The sequence below is a fragment of the Planococcus citri genome, chromosome 4, assembly GCF_950023065.1.
Source record: "Planococcus citri chromosome 4, ihPlaCitr1.1, whole genome shotgun sequence".
NCBI classification, from domain to species: Eukaryota; Metazoa; Arthropoda; class Insecta; order Hemiptera; family Pseudococcidae; genus Planococcus; species Planococcus citri.
In genome coordinates, this window is record NC_088680.1 from 22,600,504 (window position 1) to 22,620,626 (window position 20,123).

Consider the following 20,123-nt stretch of genomic DNA (forward strand, 5'->3'; position numbering starts at 1 on the left):
TCAGTTTTTTTTCCTCCTGAACATTCGATTTGGATTGGGTTATCCAGTATCGGAATTCGAAATTGGAGTGCTCTATTTTTGAAATCTCTTGTTCTATTTTTAATATCTAGAATTCTTTAAGCTTCTTCAATCATCCTTCTTGTAATTCGCATCGTTGTTCGGGTGGGGGGGGGGGTTAAAAATTGACGGATAAAAAAAGAGGAAAATAATCATAAACTCAACTTACCAGATTTAGTTTGAGCTAAAAAGCTTATGGTTTGATGTGCACTTTTTTTTCAAACCACCACAGAATGGATTGACTACCCCCCCCCCCCCCTGCGCAATTGCTCCATTTTTTAGAGTTTTTATGCTTGCGAAAAAATTCCATTGTAATTGATTTTCCTTCAATTCTTCAACTTTCATCCAATCAGAGAATAGTACATTTCAATTAAAGCCAATCAAAGTGCATGAAACTGAAAAATCAGGGTAACACATTTTCGATTTGATGGTAAATGTCTGAGGTGAGATTATGTCGATGCCATCGAGAGTTGTTGAAGAAACATTTTTAAGCATACAGCATTAAAGCAGCCAATAAGAAAAAAGCAAATGCAAAAACTCTTTTGCAATCAGTTGTTGTTGTTGTTTTTTTTCCTTATCTATTATCACGTAATTTTTTATCTGGAACAAATTTCCTCTCGTGTTGAACAACACAAAGCTGTTCGATAGTTTTCCAAAAACAAACTCGACACAGTTAGTTACTCGTTTATAAGTAAGTGCCCCAACAAGGTAGGATGTATGTAGTACAATACAACTACAACATTATAAACAAAGCTCTGGTGAAGAAAAAAAAACGTACTAGGTAGATAAAAAATGATAGGAAAATTGAGTCATTTTTCAACTCATAGATAAGTACCATGTTTTTTCCTCGTCTGGCCAGCGTCGGTCGTCGTCGTCGTCGCCGCTATACTAAAAAGCTACCGCACCTTCGTCAAAACGGAAATAACCACGATTCCAGGTAATGACAGACAATTTATCTTAATTTTTACTCCGACTGCCAACGTTTTTATTATTTACTTTCTCTCTAGCTTTGACCAATCGTCCGAACACGCTCGAAGTACGGGTAAAAATTAAACCTCGTTAGCGCCGTCATTTCTTCTCCTTTTTTTCGTGTTACCTAACACATTATTATCGATACTCTTTATCGTAGGTATAGATAGGTAAAGGTGGCTGGTAGAAGTACATCGAATGATATAAAAGTGTATAGAATAAGGGTGGCCAGGGAACAGCCAACCAGGGATGAGATATCTTTTTAAAAAGTAATTTTCTTTATAAGGTCTTTCTTTTAGTATCTATCTTTTTATAGGGTGTACTGAAGTATAATTTTTTTCTCTATGTATTGCACACACATTTCTGTTTGTTGCCGTACATCCATCGTATCTTTATGTATTGTCGATTGGACGACGACAAGTGACGTCGTTTTTTTTTAAATGTACGACATTTCCAACCCTGTTTTCCTCTTTGTTTTTTGAAACGACACGTCGTCGTCGGTGACGTGGGATGTTTTCAAAATAAGAGAGCGATTTTTTGTACACCATGTACTCTACTGATAAAAGGAACAGCTTCAGAAAAATCATTCGGAGTGTGAGATTCGTGATTTTTTTTTTGAAAACGTGTCTTCAAATTTTCTACTGTTTATTGGTCGTCTTTTCTGACAAATTGATTCGGAACTGAACGAGAAAAAATTGAAATTTGAGAATACGACTTTTTTGCTTTTTCAGTTCCTTTCGAGTATCAAGTTTTAATAAATAAAAAATGGATATTAACAAGGACCAACACCAAGTGCCCACCACATTGATATATGTATTGAGAATAATATGGCTCACAGGCTACTTGTTACAACTTTATATTACTTTATTTCTGCGGTATGTTGAAGAAGTGTTTATTTTCAGCAACTGGTGCATCTACTGTATCCATGGTAACTTGTTTACACATCACTGGAATAGCTGGATTCAATAGATCACCACGACAACATGACTTGCACAATTATTTTGGGTCTACCAGCAAGTCCCGGAATCTTATCATTAGAAAATTCATTTACAAACATAGTTTTCAATGAAAAAGAATCATTTTTCGCGAATATGCGGGTTCGGTCACTATGAGATAAAATGATGATTATTAAGCAGGCATATAAACTGAAATCCGTTTTCTGTATCATCTTATCCCTTTCCGCTCGAATTTCTTCCACCGTTAAATCTTGATATACTTCAACATGGAAATCTAAAAGTTCAAAGGTATCCCTCAGTCTTTGAACATCCAAGTCAGATCCTCTTCTTGTACCATTCTCATCTTCGGAAAAATGAACTTGGTTGAATATTTTCACCAAACCAGACATTGGGTAATCTGTTTGGTAATATGCTTCGCTTCTTTCGAACTTTACAACTGTGGGCGTGAACGACATTTTAAAAGAAAATTCTTACTAATAACTTGAAAAAAAAACAGAATCAATCATCATTGAAGGTACTATTTGTTGAAATCACAACTAGGTTATCGAATCAAAGATATTAAGTGTAGTACCTGTAGTTGGCCAATTTGAAAAACTGAAGCATAATAATAACCAATCAGGCGACGCGGTAGCGTTGCCACCCCGCCCTCCCACGGTTCCAAACGTGCACGGAGTTATATTCTGTAACTATTTCGTAATGCAATTTCCCCGAGTTTCAAACGCAATTTTCTCAAAAACTATGCGTTTATTCAAAAAACGCATAGATACTTTTATTCTTATTTTTCAAATACCTTTCAGAATATATACCTAAGAATAATTTTTGTACGATAAAAATTCGCGAAGTTTCAAGTACTTACCCTGTTTTTTGTCATTTTGGGTAAAATTGTTCTTCAACACTTACTCAAAGTTTGAAGGATTGGCCGAACCAATTCTGATGAAATTTGGAATACAGCTTTGATTTGTCAACCATTACTGACTAAGATAAAAAAATTGTAAATTTTTTCAAAATTGACCCTGCACCCCCCCTTTTTGGGCCCCAAAAATTTTCAAAATTGACCCAAAATATCAAAAGGCACTTCTCCACCACAAACTTGATGTTCATGCAAAAATTGAGCTTTGTAGCCCAATTACATCAAGCTTGAGTGGAGTCTAAAGATGCTGAAAAATGGCAAATTTTGAAAAAATGAGGAGTATATGTATCAAAAGTACAACCAAACAAAAGCTGGGATAGATGAACGTATATTAAAAGGCACATCTACGATGTTCAAAGTATATTTGAACAAAATTTCAGCGTGATTTGTGCCCTATTCGAGGCTGTAGCTTTGTCTAAAGAAACAGTTAATTTGTAATACTAATTTTCGCCATTATTGATTCTTTAGACAAAGCTACAGCTTCGAATACGGCACGAATTACGTTGAAATTTTGTTCAAATATACTTTGAACATCGTAGAAGTGCCTTTTAATATTTTCAAATTAATGTGAGCTTTAATTTATGTGCAATAATTATTATTATTGCACATACACGTTCAATATCAAAATGTCCGTTAAATTTAAAGCACAACACGTGTTGGCGGCGTTGTATGCAGTTGAAATGCGCTAAAACGTTGAGCAGCCTAGCGGCTGAATGATTTAAGCTTCCGCTCGCCACGCAGTAGACTCCGGTTCGAACCCCATCAGAATCAAAAATTTTTTTTAAATTTTTAATTTTGTAAGCTGATTTTTTCAATATGATTTTTATTTAACATGTTCAATTTTTAAAAATACATTGTAAAAAAACGTTTTTCACTTCCTAAAGTACAAATTTTCTTTTGCCCTTGTTTTTTTTAAAAAAGTAAACATGGAAAAAATTTCATTATGCAAATTTATTTAAAACAAACAAGATACATTTTTTCACCTGAAAAAACATGTTTTTTTTTTACTTCTTGAAATGACGTTTTGCTTTACTTTGTTCAGGTTTGTTTGGTTCTCATTTTCAAAATTTAAATTTTCAAAAAGTTGACATTTAAATTCCAAAATTTTGAAGCCAAAAAATGGAACCTGAAAAACACATCGTTTTTCACCTCTTGAATTTTTGAACGTTTTTTCACTCGCATCACTCAGTTATTTTTTCTATCCTTTTCCTAAACTAAAAAATTCCATTTTGAAACTTCAAAAAATTCAAAAAGGAAAATATTTTTTAATAGGTATTTTTGTCAATTATTGGTAAACTTGTCATTTCATCTCTCATTTCATTTTAGAAATTTATATCCGCTAGTTGTCATTTTATTTGACAAAATTGAAAGTCTTTTTTTACTGATCGGCGAATTTTTGGTCAACCCCTTCCCCCATCACCCTTGAAAACCCACTGTTTTTATTCCAGTCAGTTTAATGACAAATGTCCAGTAATCTGTCCACTCTCTGCATGCTCCTGCCACCAATGCTATTTTCATTTATTAGATTGAACACTTCATCACAATAATATAGGGTCATTCCATGCCAAATCGGCGGATTTTTGCACGAGGGGTCTTCGAATTTTTTCAAAATCAGATCATTTGTAGAGGTCATCAAACGATGACGAATGACGCAAACCGGACATTTTTTCGATTTTTTTTGACGGAGCTGTGGCGCTTCAAAGTTCTCCAAAATGGCCGAAAATGGAAAATTTCAGTTGCAAATTGCTCCGGTTGTACGTGGTATAGAATTTTGAACTTTTTTTCAAATTGTAGTACTTTGAGAGGGTAATCGACGAGTGATGTCAAAATCAGTGTTGCCACTTTCAAAAACCTAAAAAAATCGATTTTAAAACTTATAATTTAAATATAACCACGATCTCGGCGAGTAAAAATTCTGAAAAAATTCTCAGTTTTAGTCCCTTTTATGTAGAATAACATATCAAAAAATTAGACTGGCATCTTTTTTCATTTTCGAGAAAAAAAAATTACAAGTTTTACAATTGCTGCAAAAGTACCATCCGAAACCTAAAAAATGAAAATTTTTGCATTTTTGAAATATTTTACCAATGTGTAGACGATAATGTGAAAAAAATCCCCCTCCCCCCATTTGTCAACGAATTGACATTTTTCGTGCTATAAATTTTTATTTCAAGAGTGAAATTAATGCATTTTTCGTCAATTTGTCGACAAATTGGGGGGAGGGGGATTTTTTTCACATTATCGTCTACACATTGGTAAAATATTTCAAAAATGCAAAAATTTTCATTTTTTAGGTTTCGGATGGTACTTTTGCAGCAATTGTAAAACTTGTAATTTTTTTTTCTCGAAAATGAAAAAAGATGCCAGTCTAATTTTTTGATATGTTATTCTACATAAAAGGGACTAAAACTGAGAATTTTTTCAGAATTTTTACTCGCCGAGATCGTGGTTATATTTAAATTATAAGTTTTAAAATCGATTTTTTTAGGTTTTTGAAAGTGGCAACACTGATTTTGACATCACTCGTCGATTACCCTCTCAAAGTACTACAATTTGAAAAAAAGTTCAAAATTCTATACCACGTACAACCGGAGCAATTTGCAACTGAAATTTTCCATTTTCGGCCATTTTGGAAAACTTTGAAGCGCCACGGCTCCGTCAAAAAAAATCGAAAAAATGTCCGGTTTGCGTCATTCGTCATCGTTTGATGACCTCTACAAATGATCTGATTTTGAAAAAAATCGAAGACCCCTCGTGCAAAAATCCGCCGATTTGGCATGGAATGACCCATAGAAAAAAAAGTACTGATATCCTCCAAAAAAACTCTTCAAAAAAGAATTACACCCCGCCCTCTCCACGATTCCTAATGAACCTACTCCATGAACAAAAATTAAAAATTTCAGTAAGAAAATGTTATGATATCATGGTGGAATCCGCCCCTAAGAAAAACAACCTACCAATTCACCATATTTATTGTATAAGACAATCTATGAAACAGCTAATGAGCCAAAAATTTGGGCGGACAGATCCCTCAAATAAGTTTAGTAATCTAACTTGACTCTGGAGTGTGGAAGATTTGTCAGCCCCCAAATTTTTGGCTCATTAGCTGTTTCATAGATTGTCTTATACAATAAATATGGTGAATTGGTAGGTTGTTTTTCTTAGGGGCGGATTCCACCATGATATCATAACATTTTCTTACTGAAATTTTTAATTTTTGTTCATGGAGTAGGTTCATTAGGAATCGTGGAGAGGGCGGGGTGTAATTCTTTTTTGAAGAGTTTTTTTGGAGGTTTGAACAAAATTTCAGCGTGATTTGTGCCCTATTCAAAGGTGTAGCTTTGTCTAAAGAAACAGTTTAATTTATAATACTAATTTTCGCCATTTTGATTCTTTAGACAAAGCTACAGCTTCGAATAGGGAACCAATAACGCTGAAATTTTGTTCAAATATATTTTGAACATCGGAGGAGTGCCTTTTAATATTTTTAAACTAATTGGAGCTTTGGTTTATACGCAATAATTATTATTATTGCGCCAGGGTGTCCAACACTCCTATTTATCCTATATATCCTATAAAAGTCCTTTTATTTGCCTATGACACCTTTTTGTCCTTTTAGTGTCCTATTTTTCAACAATTTTATCCAAAAGTCCTATTTTTTTCCAATATGACTTTTTCAAATTTTCAATATTTCCCACTTTCTTTCCGGAATTTTGAACTTGTAGAAAAGAGCTGATTTGTCGACTTTTGTAGAACTTGAATCACACATTTTTGAGAGCTTCTGCCCTCGCTTCGCTCGGGCTATTTGCTTTTACTTTTCCCGATATGTAAATTATTGTTCAAATTCAAGAAATGTTCAAAGTTTGAATCAGAAAGATAAACTCCTCCTTCTTTACCAAATTACCGATTTCTTTTTACTTCTCAGCAAAACATGAATTTTTGAAAACTTTTAGCCTTGCTTCACTCGGGTTTGTTTGCTTTTCTTTTCTTTTTGTTGAATTGGGGTGTTGAATCATCATTTTTAAATTTTAAGATTTTGTAGCAAAATATAGGTAACTTATCACTCAAAAAAACATCGTTTTTATACCTCTCAAAATACTGAATTTCTAAAGCTTTTGCCCTCGCTTCGCTCGGGCGCCTCGGGCCCGTTAGCTTTACATTTTCAAAAAAAATCATAATTCAAATTTTAAAATTTTGAAGCAAAACATTTGAAAAATTTGTGCTTTTTTCCAAGTTTTCCATTGATTTTTTTTGCATTTTTGAAAAATTTGTTAGTTTTGAAACAAGTTTTTTATTCACCAAATTTCATTACATTGACAAGAACCTAAATATGTACATCAAAAATTGTAATGATAAAATTACCTTTTCGACGTACGCTTGCTTGAAAATAATCTTGGGATGTTTGAAGGCATTGGATAAGCGAAAAATTTGAATGTAAAGTTTTGCCTCGCCCACTGCATGCCTCCCCCTCTTGAAAAATACCAAGTGTTCAAAAACTGTCCTGTTAAAAGTCCCGCTAAAATTCCTGTCCCTAAAAACTTGAATAAAAATTTTGACCCCCCCCCCTAATACATTACAAAATTCCACAGTAATGCTGGAAAAATGACCTGCTGAAAGTCCTGCTAAAAGTCCTATAAAAGTCCTATTTTTTCATTTTGAAATTTTGTTAGACACCCTGTGCGCTCAATATCAAAATGACCGTTAGATTAATTTGAAGTACAACACGTGTTGGCGTTACAACCTGCCTTGTATGCAGTTGAAATGCGCCAACTGTAAAGCAGCCTAGTTGGCTGCATGATTTAAGCTGCGGATTTCCACGCAGTAGTCTCGGGTTCGAATCCCACTGGAACCAATAATTTTTTTTTCTGAGTTAGATTTTTTTAAGGCGATTTTGATTCTATTTTCCATGTTTGATTCCAAAGAATAAATTATGAAGTCACAAAAAACGACTAATCATAAAAAAAAACGTTGTTTTTCACTTCTTAAAATAGGACAAATTTTCGTTTTTGTTTTTTTCAAACTGAACGTTAAAAAAAATCCATTACTAAAATTTTTTAAAAATATTTAAAACAAACAAGATACCTACACTTTTGACTTTTTACCTGAAAAAAAAAACATTATTTTTTTGTACTTCTAGGAATAACGTTTCGCTTTGCTCAGGTTTGTTTGGGTTTCATTTTCAAAATTAAAATTTTTAAAAATTTGACATTTAAATTCTAAAATTTTGAAACCAAAAAAATTAACAAATTTCTGAAAATTACATAGTTTTTCACCTGTTGAATTTTTGAACGTTTTTGCACTTGCCTCACTCGGCTATCTTTTATCCCTTTCCTAAACTAAAAAAAAATCCATTTTAAAACTAAGTATCAAAAATTCATTATTTCATTTTAAAAATTTGTATTCGCTATTCGTCATTCAAGTCATTTTATTTGACAAAATTGGAGTTTTTTCTTTTACTGATCAGCGAATTTTTGGTCACCCCCTTCATCACCCTTGAAACCCCACTGGTTTTATTCCAGTCAGTTCAATGAAAAATTTCAGGTAATCTTTCCATTCTCTGCATTCTCCTGCCTCCAATGCTATTGTCATTCATTGGAATGAACTTTTCATTGCAACATAAAAAAAAAGTACTGATATCCTCCAAAAAAACTCTTCAAAAAAGAATTACACTCCGCCCTCTCCCCGATTCCTAATGAACTTACTCCATGAACAAGAGGTAAAAATTTCAGTAAGAAAATGTTATGATATCATGGTGGAATCCGCCCCTAAGAAAAATCACCTACCACTTCATCAGATGGTATGAGATGAGACAAACTATGAAACAGCTAATGAGCCAAGAATTTGGGCGGACAGATCCCTCAAATAAGTTTAGTAATCTAACTTGACTCTGGAGTGTGGAAGATTTGTCAGCCCCCAAATTTTTGGCTCATTAGCTGTTTCATAGTTTGTCTCATCTCATACCATCTGGTGAAGTGGTAGGTGATTTTTCTTAGGGGCGGATTCCACCATGATATAACATTTTCTTACTGAAATTTTTACCTCTTGTTCATGGAGTAAGTTCATTAGGAATCGGGGAGAGGACGGGGTGTAATTCTTTTTTGAAGAGTTTTTTTGGAGGATAAATTATATCACAAGCATAAATAAAATGATAATACATAATATCAAAAAACAAATATAACATTTGTAAAAATTACACCAAAGAACAACCATAGCCTTTTTACCTTACCGCGACGTTAATAATTAGAATTCGCAAACTAATTTACACGCGCTTTGATCTGTACATCGCTAGGAAAAGTAGGCAAGTACATATGTAATTTCACCGGAAAGGATTATACGAATATAACCTTCTGTAGGTAAGTCTAAGTAGGTACCTAGGTACTTCAGAAAAAAACTCATATCGTAAGTATGACAACGTTATATTATTGCATTAAAAAAACTACGATAAATGACCCTAAATGAATTTACACAGAACTTTGGATTCGTTGAGACATGTCATCGATAAATTTATCGGTCTGCCTATCAATTTTATCCTCAATTTTATGTATCCCATGACTGAATTCTTGCATCGCCATCTGCTGCATTTGTTGAGCAGCCTGCTGACCCATCTGCGAACCTGTCTCTTGCATTTGTTGAGCTGCTTGTTGACCCATCTGCATACCCGTTTGTTGCATTTGTTGCGCAGCTTGTTGGCCCATCTCCATACCCATTTGTTCTAAATTTTCTTGCGTGAAAGCGCTTTCTTTACTCGATTGCTCTTTATTATCAGCGCTCGATAGAGGTGTCTTATTTGTTCGAACAGATACAACCACAATATCATTCGAAAATATTTTAACACTAATTTTTACACACACGTTGGATGCGGTTGAGGGGTTTGATGGTACCTATGTACCTACTCAAGTTAATAAAGCATCATCAACTTACCGGCAAGTTTTGTATATTTTCCGAATCGCCCGTGATGAATGCATGCGTTTTAATTTCTACAAAAAATCAACGTTGGACTTGAGATGAAATTAAACAACAAATGAAAAAATTCAATGTCTTAATCTAATGGTCGGGCATATGACAATACAGGGTGTCTAACAGGTACTGCAGGTACTGCAAGTACTGTAAAAGTACTGCATTGAAATCCTCGGTACTGCAAGTACTGCAAAGTACTGCATTTTGCCTGAAAAGTACATACTGTATTTTTTCTCAGAATCATTGATTTAAAATTTTTTAAAAACCTCAAAATGAATTACCTAATTGGTGAAAATTGAAAAAAAAAATTCATTTTGTACCTCAAAAGATGGCAACACTTGTTAAATTAATACTTGTAAAAATTTTATCGACAAATTCCAACCGGTTCAAAAATATTTTTTTTTCGGGGGGGGGGGTCGGTGTAAGCTGGAAAAAAAAAATTAAGGTAATGCAAAAGGTACTGTAAAAGTACTGCATTTCTTCGGAGAAATTTTGTTAGACACCCTGCAATAGGAGTAATTGCACCCCCCCCCCGCCGATCCTCCGGGACAACTTTTTTCTTAAAGGGGACATCCTAAGGAACATTTTAAAGCAAACTTGCCAAAAAAAAAGTTGGCCTTAATACTTACAAAATGACGGGCATTTTGATTGATAGGTCAGCAGAAATCGCAGATTTTGCGTTATAGGACTTGCACGAACTTTTTCAAACTTTACAATGGTGGATCGAAAGATTATGCAAAAATTTATCACCTGTCAAAATTTCAAGTGCTGAAGTGCGTTTTTCGATTTTTGGTGAGTTTTTGAAAATCGAATTCAGGCCAAAAATGAGGGAAAAAATCAAAATTTTACCAAATTGACCAAGAAAGCTGAAATTTGGGATATACCCTATTTTCGACATGCCAAATCGATTGGAAACGGTTTCAACTCGTTTTGAGCAGTTCTGGAGCCTCGAGCAGATTTTTGAAACTCGAAATTCCCACAAAATTCCATCAATTACAGTTGTAAAGCTAAAATTTATTCTAAAAACTAATTTCAATACGCTACGAAGTACTGCAGGTGAATTTCAAGTCGTTTTGGACCATCCAGTGACTTTTTGAAAATTTCTGAAGCTCTAGCAGATTTTTGAAACTTCAAATTTTCACAAGATTTCATCAAAATGGAGATGGAAAGCTGAAATTTACTCTACACTCCAATTTTAACACCCTCTGAAGACGACTTCAGGTGGGCACAAGTCATTTTAGAGCCTCCAGCGACATTTTTAAAAAATTACTGAAGCCTCCAGCAGATTTTTGAAACTTTAAATTTTCACAAAATTTCATCGAATGGAGATGGAAATCTGAAATTTTCTCTACACTCCAATTTTAACACCCTCTGAAGACGACTTCAGGTGGGTTCAAGTCATTTTAGGGCCTCCAGCGACTTTTTTGAAAATTACTGGTGCCTCCAGTAGATTTTTGAAACTTGAAATTTCCCCAACATTAATTTATCAAATGGAGTTGGCAAGCTGAAATTTACTTCGCAGACTACATGGTGGTTTCAAATGGTTTTGAAGCTTCCAGCTACTTTTAGGAAATTTTAATTTTCCAAAAAAACGTCATACAACCTTTCAAAAAGTTGCTGGAGGCTCCAAAACGACTTGAAATTCACCAGCAGTCAACTTCGTAGCGTATTGAAATTAGTTTGCAGAATAAATTTCGACTCTCCATCTTAGTTTGATGATATTTTGGGGAAATTTCAAGTTTCAAAAATCTGCTGGATGCTCCAGTAATTTTCAAAAAAGTCGTTGGATGCTCTAAAATGACTTGAAATCCACCAGAAGTCGTTTTCAGAGGGTGTTAAAATTGGAGTGTAGAGTAAATTTCAGATTTCCATCTCCATTTGATGAAATTTTGTGAAAATTTAAAGTTTCAAAAATCTGCCGGAGGTTTCAGAAATTTTCAAAAAGTCACTGGAGGATCCAAAACGACTTGAGATTCACCCGCAGTACTTCGTAGCGTATTGAAATTAGTTTTTAGAATAAATTTTAGCTTTACAACTCCAATTTGATGGAATTTTGTGGGAATTTCGAGTTTCAATAATCTGCTGGAGGCTCCAGAACTGCTCAAAACGAGTTGAAACCGTTTCCAATCGATTTGGCATGTCGAAAATAGGGTATATCCCAAATTTCAGCTTTTTTGGTCAATTTAGTAAAATTTTGATTTTTTCCCTCATTTTTGGCCTAAATTCGATTTTCAAAAACTCACCAAAAATCGAAAAACGCACTTTAGCACTTGAAATTTTGACAGGTGATAAATTTTTGTATGATCTTTCGATCTACCTTTGTAAAGTTTGAAAAAATTCGTTCAAGTCCTATGTTAAAATGCAAAATCTGCGATTTCGGCTGACCTATCAATCAAAATGGCCGCCATTTTGTAAGTAAGGCCAACTTTTTTTGGCAAGTTTGCTTTAAAATGTTCATTTACTGTGAGTCTATTTCATATGATACTGATATACCTAAGATAGGTATTTATGAGGTATGGGTCACTGAACTGCAATAAGTATGTGGAATTACTTTGGTACTTAATACCTACACGAATCCGATTCAACTAAATAAATAGGTAGGTACAGATATCTAATATTAAATTCCTACCTTGCAAAAAATTGACAATTAAATAGAAAAAAAAACGTGTAATGGGTTCTCAAATACCAAGATAATATATTATTTATATAGAAGCACACGCTGCGCCAACTTATAATATCATATCTAAGTAGGTACCAAAGACTAGGTTTTCCTCAACGATTCAGGTACCTATTCGTGCATTTTAGTTTGAGACCTACTAGTATTATTCTCTTAGATTAATGAAGCGTCAACAAATTTTACTTACCAATTATTAAAAATATTAAAATAAACTCAAAGTAAACCTTCATTTTTTGACATCAACTTATGTTAAAATTGTGGCTCGAGAAACAAGGTGCATACCTAGCGCTTTTTAAAAATCCATGATCCACCAATCAGTATCAGATTACGTAGTTGAACATTAAATGCCATGTATCATTACCCTTATTTTTACAATTGTAAAATACGGTAGAGTCGACTCGTAAATGGATTTTTCGTGAGAATTCTGTTATGGAAATTGTTTCCTATGATAAAAATGTAAATCTTTCATGTACGAGCGTAAGTACTTATACTTGATCACTGTAGTACTGTTTTTCTGTTTTTATCGTGAACCATGTAGTAATGAATAATGAATGATTATTAGGTACTCGCTCGAGTGATTTTTTTCACATCAGCTGTACTTACGATTGGTTTGGTAATGTTGATTAAGTAAATGAAGGAAATGAGCTTTAATTTTCATATCATTCTTCCCTCTTTTTTCTTACCGATAGGCTAATGATTTTGAAAATTTCAGTTGGGGAACTTTTTCGTATAAATAGAAGGTTTGAAATTGTGAAAAATCAGTCAGTTCGATTGTTTCGTAGGGAAAACAATTAAATAAGTAAGTGTCCTCGTGAAATTTATTCGCGACTGTTTTTTTTTACTATTCACTTATTAGAATTTTTCAGATTTTTTTGAAAAATTATTTGTTTGAAATCTCTAAATTAGATTTTATACATTTCTGTATTTTTTCTGTTTTTGTTTCTTTTGCTTTTTTTTTTTTAAAAATTGAAAAATGTACCTACAAGGAATTCAAAACTTGGGTGTAGATGTAGAAGGAGGGTGATACGAGCGTGTCACTTAGATTCTTTGTACCTTTTCCCGTTGAATTTTAAAGAAAGAATTTTCAAACTTATCTTTTTTTTTCACATAGGAAAATGGCGTTTTTTGGAAAAGTTGTTGCCCTGATGCTGTTAGCTCATGCTATGGGTGAGTACCTATAATTTTTCATTTCTGTCCAAAACCAAATTCCCCCTTTTGTTTTAAACCCACACATAAGAAAGAAAAAAACGAATTTCTCAACCATTCCTTATTGATCCGTTTCAACGACAATTTAAAATAACAGCGTTGCCGAAAATCCAACACAGAGCCGACGGTCCGTCAGGTTTGGATTTCACCCAATACTTCAATAGCGAAAAATTCCAAGAATACTTGAAAGAAAACCCATCAGCTCTGGATTACTTCAACCTCCAAGGCCAATCTACATCAAATAACGCCATCCAGTCCGATACCATGGAAGATTCGCAAGGCCAATCTCAATATCAGATCCCCAACTACCAAGATTACATGAAAAACTGCATGTCCGGAGGTTTCCCCTCTAGTGCAACTACATCGTCGAGCAGTTCCAGTAGCTCCTCTTCTTCAGCCGCCGGCGCCGCAGGAGCCGACTCTACCAAAGCTGAAAACAACGCTAACCCATTTGAACAATACAGCAGCCAATTTTCTCAGTATTACGAACCCTACACGAATCAGTACCAGTCTTTCGAGAAATGTAGAAAACAGTGGGAATCAGCTGTACCATCAAATGGTTACCAACCACCAAATGGTTTCCAACCTCCTCAAGGATGGCAACCACCTCAGGGTTTCCAACCACCTCAAGGATGGCAACCACCTCAGGGTTGGCAACCACCCAGTGGTTTTCAACCACCTCAAGGATTCTGGCCATCCTCCACTTCCTCCTCCTCCTCTTCTTCAGCAGGTTCGGCGTCTAGTTCATAAATATAGGTATTTGTAACGTGTAATTTATTTTTTATTTCCTACCTATAACTTAACTGTCTATTACTATTTTTGTAATTTATTTAAAATATAGTTTCGCAATTAAAAAAGTGCCAAAGTGCGTTTTTCGATTTTTGGTGAATTTTTGAAAATCGAATTTAGGCCAAAAATAAGGGAAAAAATCAAAATTTTACCAAATTGACCAAGAAAGCTGAAATTTGGGATATTCCCTATTTTCGGCATGCCAAATCGATTGGAAACGGTTTCAACCCGTTTTGAGCAGTTCTGGAGCCTCCAGCAGATTTTGGAAACTCGAAATTCCCACAAAATTCCATCAAATTGGAGTTGCAAAGCTAAAATTTATTCTAAAAACTAATTTCAATACGCTACGAAGTACTGCAGGTGAATTTCAAGTCGTTTTGGAGCCTCCAGCGACTTTTTGAAAATTCCTGAAACCTCCGGCAGATTTTTGAAACTTAAATTTCATCAAATGGAGATGGAAAGCTGAAATTTACTCTACACTCCAATTTTAACACCCCCTGAAAACGACTTCTGGTGGATTTCAAGTCATTTTAGAGCCTCCAACGACATTTTTGAAAATTACTGGAGCCTCCAGTAGATTTTTGAAACGTGAAATTTCCCCAAAATTTTATCAAACCAAGATGAAGAGTCGAAATTCATTCTGCAAACTAATTTCAATACGCTACGAAGTTGTCTGCTGGTGAATTTCAAATCGTTTTGGAGCCTCCAGCAACTTTTTGAAAGGTTGTATGACGTTTTCTTGGAAAATTGAAATTTCCTAAAAGTAGCTGGAAGCTTCAAAACCATTTAAAACCACCATGTAGTCTGCGAAGTAAATTTCAGCTTTGCCAATTCCATTTGAATAAATTAATGTTGGGGAAATTTCAAGTTTCAAAAATCTACTGGAGGCTCCTTTTAGAAATCACATTCCTTAATTTAATTGAGATTCATTTTGAAAATCACCTAACGTCATAAAATGAACAATTTAATAAGAGGCCAAAATTACCTGCTACAATAAAATTTGATGACGAAATTTTTATTTTGTGACTGTAAGTTCAATTTGTGCACCAAATTGAAGAAGGAAAAGGACTTCAACGTTGAAGAAATTGAAAAAAAACTCACTTTTTGGAATTTTTCTCACAAAAGCGTCAGTTTACTTTGGGAGGTTATTCTGTTCAATTTCCTTGCAATCAGAATACTGTTGACCATGCGTTGATCGTTTTCCAACTTCCCTCATACTAATTGTAGGTATATCCGGAAAATGGATGAGATTTCCCATGCAAATATTCCATCAAGTGCCTACAACATAGGTACGTAAGGTGTAATAGAATAAAGGTACACTCGTACTTTATTTTTTATCGTTCTGTGTACCGGTAAGTACCGCATCGTACCGAGTATTTTTCCTATTAAAATAATTCCTTCGAAGCGTAAAATTGATAGGTTTTGTTGCTTTGCTGAATATACTACGTTGGTTGATTTTTTTTTTTTTTTTTTTTTACTATCTCGCTTTCTCTTTCTCTGTTTTTCCTTCTGCACTTTTTGACTCATTCATCGTGGTCCTTGTTTTACACATCAATTGCGATACACCGTAGCGTGTTTATCGACTGATAAAAATAAATAGTGTAGAAAATCCAACCTAACCATCGGCGTCGAGTCGAATGGCGTCGCGTCGTGTCGTCTCTGGCACGCCGATGATTACTACTTTTTTTACTTTTTTTTTTCGGTCGTCGAATTCGTCTTCGGCTAAAATTTAATTTTATACGCGTCGAAGCGTACCGCAGCTTTTTCTACTCAAATTCCGCCGCGATTACCCTACCTCCTCGCCGCTTCTTCGCTTTTGGTGGATAATTTGACGCGAAGAAGAGTTTATTTTATCAACGTGTCGCGCCAACTGCCAAGGGTGAGCACGCAGAAAAAAATAGATAATCGTATCAATCAAAGAAAATTAAATTGTTCGAATCAATTTAACATCTCGTCGTCGTCGACTAACTACACTGTGTAGCGTTTGAGAATTTATGGTAAGAAGGAGTCGGTGGAGGCGAAATGGAATTCTTTATTTTTTTTTCTCGATGGGGAACGCCAGAAGGGGATGGAGAAATTGGATTTTGTTTCGTTGATCGGTCGATGGAGTGAGTAAATTCGTCGTTTTGTGTGTTTTTTTCCCGAGTCGAATAAGTAATCGTATTATCGTGGGGTTTATTATTTTTGAATTTGCGTCTGATTTTTGAAAACTATAGATTAGTTAATTTTTAGTTATGTAGGGGTTTATAGAGATTTGTTTAGAATGACGTAAAATATTGTATCTGATTCCATCACTTTTTATGAAAGCGTAGGTGAGGTGATCAGATAGGTAAAATTTTTAGTTTCGTGCGATATTTGATCGCCGAGGCAAAAAATCAAAGTGAAATAGGCTCAAAAAGACGCGTATCGTGGGATTCATGTTGTATGATGAAAGCTTATCCTCTCCACTCTCCGTGAGCGGAAGCTTGAAGTTTCACTTTTTTTTTTTGGAACCATACTTAGTTTTCTCGTTGATTTATTGTGAAAAATCTATGTACCTACTCTTCCAGATTGGGAAATGAGACATTGAAGAATTGTAATAATTTTCATACATATTCGCTAGTTTATTCAGTCCAAAGGTGGATTTTTTTTACATCTTGAAAGCAATTAATGAAAGCAATTAATTTGGTAAATTAAAAGAAAAACTCTCTTGCAATCAGTGGTGATAATTTTCTGTAGATAACTACATCCATACGGTAACAAAGTCTTACAACATTTTTATAAATTATCTTGAATGCCGGAAGGTATTCAATTGCAGTTGAATACTAATTTATTAATTTACAACCCTTATCAAGTAGATAGCAACTTTTTTTGAACTGTTGATACCTTCAGCAAATTCGGATTTTCTCATGCATCTGGTTGAGAGAGCCTCTCGAAATGTCCGCCTGTGATTTGAATGGGGCCACGTTTTTTGAAAAAAGAGTGGGCTGAACCCCCCCACAACAAACATTTCAGAGTCCGAATAGACTAATTTTATTGATGTTTTGAATTTTGACGAATTTCTGAAAAGTTCAAAATTTACCATTTTCGGTGGGTGATTTGGGGTGACACATACTGAAGGAAGTTTCCAGTCGGACCCGTAGGAACAAATACCGAGGTGTTTGAGTTCTCTTTTCCTCACTCTCGACCACTTGCAGCATATCTGGGCACATACTACGTGACAATATTCCTTCTTTTCTGAAATCTATACACAAAACAGGTGTCAAAGAACAAGGAACTATCATTCTTTCGTTCAAAATACAAAGTGTTCTTACTTACTCGGAATCGCCTGTACGAGATTGTCATTCAGAATAAAAAGGTGGGAATATTAGTCCTGAAACTTTAGGCGTCAACGAACTATAATTTCAACGACCTCGAACCGAATGTCATTATACATACTTCGCATTGTTGGGGGGTATGATAGTTTTACCTGCCCCGGGGGCCTACCTTCATCTTACCACTCACGTGGGCACCACTAGATTTGAGGCTTCAACAGGCCCAAGGTGGCTTAGGTCTTATTACTATCGCCCAACCGATCACCCCTATACCTAACACCCCAATGAAGAGCCAAAAGGTACTGTTCAATACGTGTATTAGGTAATAGGTGCACTACCGACAGACGTCCATACGTCTGCCCAATACAATACTAGCTAACAAGGGAGGTGCCCCAGGTGACATACACCGATTTGAATGATTCTTGCACCATTGGATAGAGGACATCGAACATAGTCTACCACAAAATTTTCAGCTGCTGAAGTTGATATTTCGATTTTTCAGAGCAATTTTTCGATTTTTACATAGCAATTTTGAAAAATTGGCCAAATATAGTCGGCGCAGGTCGCATACCGAAACCTTCAATATTCTTTGGGCATCTCAATACATATGACGAGACTAGCCCACGGTGTAATTTTCAGCTGCTGAAGTTGATATTTGAGCCTTGCAGGGCGATTTTTCTATTTTCACATGGTAATAATTCTGAAAAATTGGCCAAAAATAGTCGGCGGAGGTCGCATACCGAAACCTTCGATATTATTTGAGCATTTCAATACTTATGATAAGACTAGCCCACTGTGAAATTTTCCGCTACTGAAGTTAATATTTGAGCCCTCCTGGGCGATTTTTTGATTTTTACATTGCAATTTTGAAAAATTAGCCAAAAATAGTCAGCGGAGGTCGCATACCGAAATCTTCAATATTATTTGGGCATTTCAATACATATGATGAGACTGGCCCACGCTGAAATTTTCAGCTGCTGAAGTTGATATTTGAGCCCTCCAGGCCGATTTTTTGATTTTCACATTGCAATTTGGAAAAATTGGCCAAAAATAGTCGGCGGAGGTCGCATACCGAAACCTTCATTATTATGTGGGTATTTCAATACATATGATGAGACCAGCTCACTGTGAAATTTTCAGCTGCTGAAGTTGATATTTGACCCTTCCTGGGCGATTTTGAAAAATTGGCCAAAAATGGTCGGCGGAGGTTGCATACCAAAACCTTCAATATTATTTGGGCATTTCAATACATATGATGAGACTAGCCCACGGTGTAATTTTCAGCTGCTGAAGTTGATATTTGAGCCTTCCAGGACGATTTTTCTATTTTCACATGGCAATTCTGAAAAATTGGCCAAAAATGGTCGGCGGAGGTCGCATACCGAAACCTTCAATATTATTTGGGCATTTCAAAACATATGATGAGACTAGCTCATGGTGAAATTTTCAGCTGCTGAAGTTGATATTTGAGCCCTCTAGGGTGATTTTTTGATTTTCACATTGCAATTTTGAAAAATTGGCCAAAAATGGTCGGCGGAGGTCGCATACCAAAACCTTTGTTAAATATATACGTATAGGCGATGCGTACGATGGGAGGATAAGAATATTTCCCTAATAGGTCAGGATGAATCTAACTCCCTAAGAGATGTATTATATCACCTTTTAAAACAGTACTTACCCGCTGCTAGCTCAGCTCTTACAACACCAATATGTAATATTTGAACAGATTTTGGTCGAGTTTACCTTGTATTAATTCGAACCGCACGCGAAATAAGAACACACGATAAACACGAACAGTGTATTATAATTTAAATAAATTATAAAACGATACTTAAGTCTAAAACATATAAAACTCTACGCGTATGACCAATAAATATTCCACCGAATAGTGGCGTAAGTAGGATCGCTTTTACCTATTCACGTGTAACTATCAAATTGCCCGCGTTGGGTAGCGAATTTAGAAGACTTAAGTTTAAACGCGAATACTCTCCCTTAAACACGAACGTTAAGGCAGAGGACCTGGGACTCAAGCACAACCCTTACGTAGGAGTGAGTGGCCTTATTACGTTTCCGCGGTCAGACCTACCAGACGAAGCGCGAATCGACAAGTGAAGATCAATTCCATCTCAACTTGGCTTCTAGCCTCGAGTTGAGAAGGAATTGAGCTTTACGAACTTGTGAGCTTTTCACATCTGCCCTTAATGGAACGATGTGAAAACACCTCTTGGGTGGTTCCCACGTACTTAACACCTTACCTAAGTGCATCGAATGTATACTTTCATCTAAGTAAAGTACTGTAGAATCGAACT

At 35.2% G+C, this 20,123-nt stretch overlaps 3 protein-coding genes across 8 annotated transcripts in view; 2 read left to right on the forward strand and 1 right to left on the reverse strand.

Annotated features, from left to right (window-relative positions):
* LOC135843515 (potassium voltage-gated channel protein Shaw-like) overlaps positions 1-20,123 on the forward strand; it is a 761,198-nt gene that overhangs the window by 217,944 nt on the left and 523,131 nt on the right. The window lies entirely within an intron of this gene.
* Positions 9,293-12,918, reverse strand: LOC135844302 (uncharacterized). Its single transcript, XM_065362460.1, has 3 exons — positions 12,714-12,918; positions 9,814-9,869; positions 9,293-9,674 (listed from the first exon to the last, which is right to left on the reverse strand). Exons 1-3 carry the CDS (start codon positions 12,754-12,756, stop codon positions 9,354-9,356), a joined length of 420 nt encoding a protein of 139 aa, XP_065218532.1. The 5' UTR covers positions 12,757-12,918; the 3' UTR covers positions 9,293-9,353.
* Positions 13,286-14,610, forward strand: LOC135844716 (uncharacterized protein DDB_G0271670-like). Its single transcript, XM_065363035.1, has 3 exons — positions 13,286-13,325; positions 13,638-13,693; positions 13,830-14,610. Exons 2-3 carry the CDS (start codon positions 13,642-13,644, stop codon positions 14,480-14,482), a joined length of 705 nt encoding a protein of 234 aa, XP_065219107.1. The 5' UTR covers positions 13,286-13,325; positions 13,638-13,641; the 3' UTR covers positions 14,483-14,610.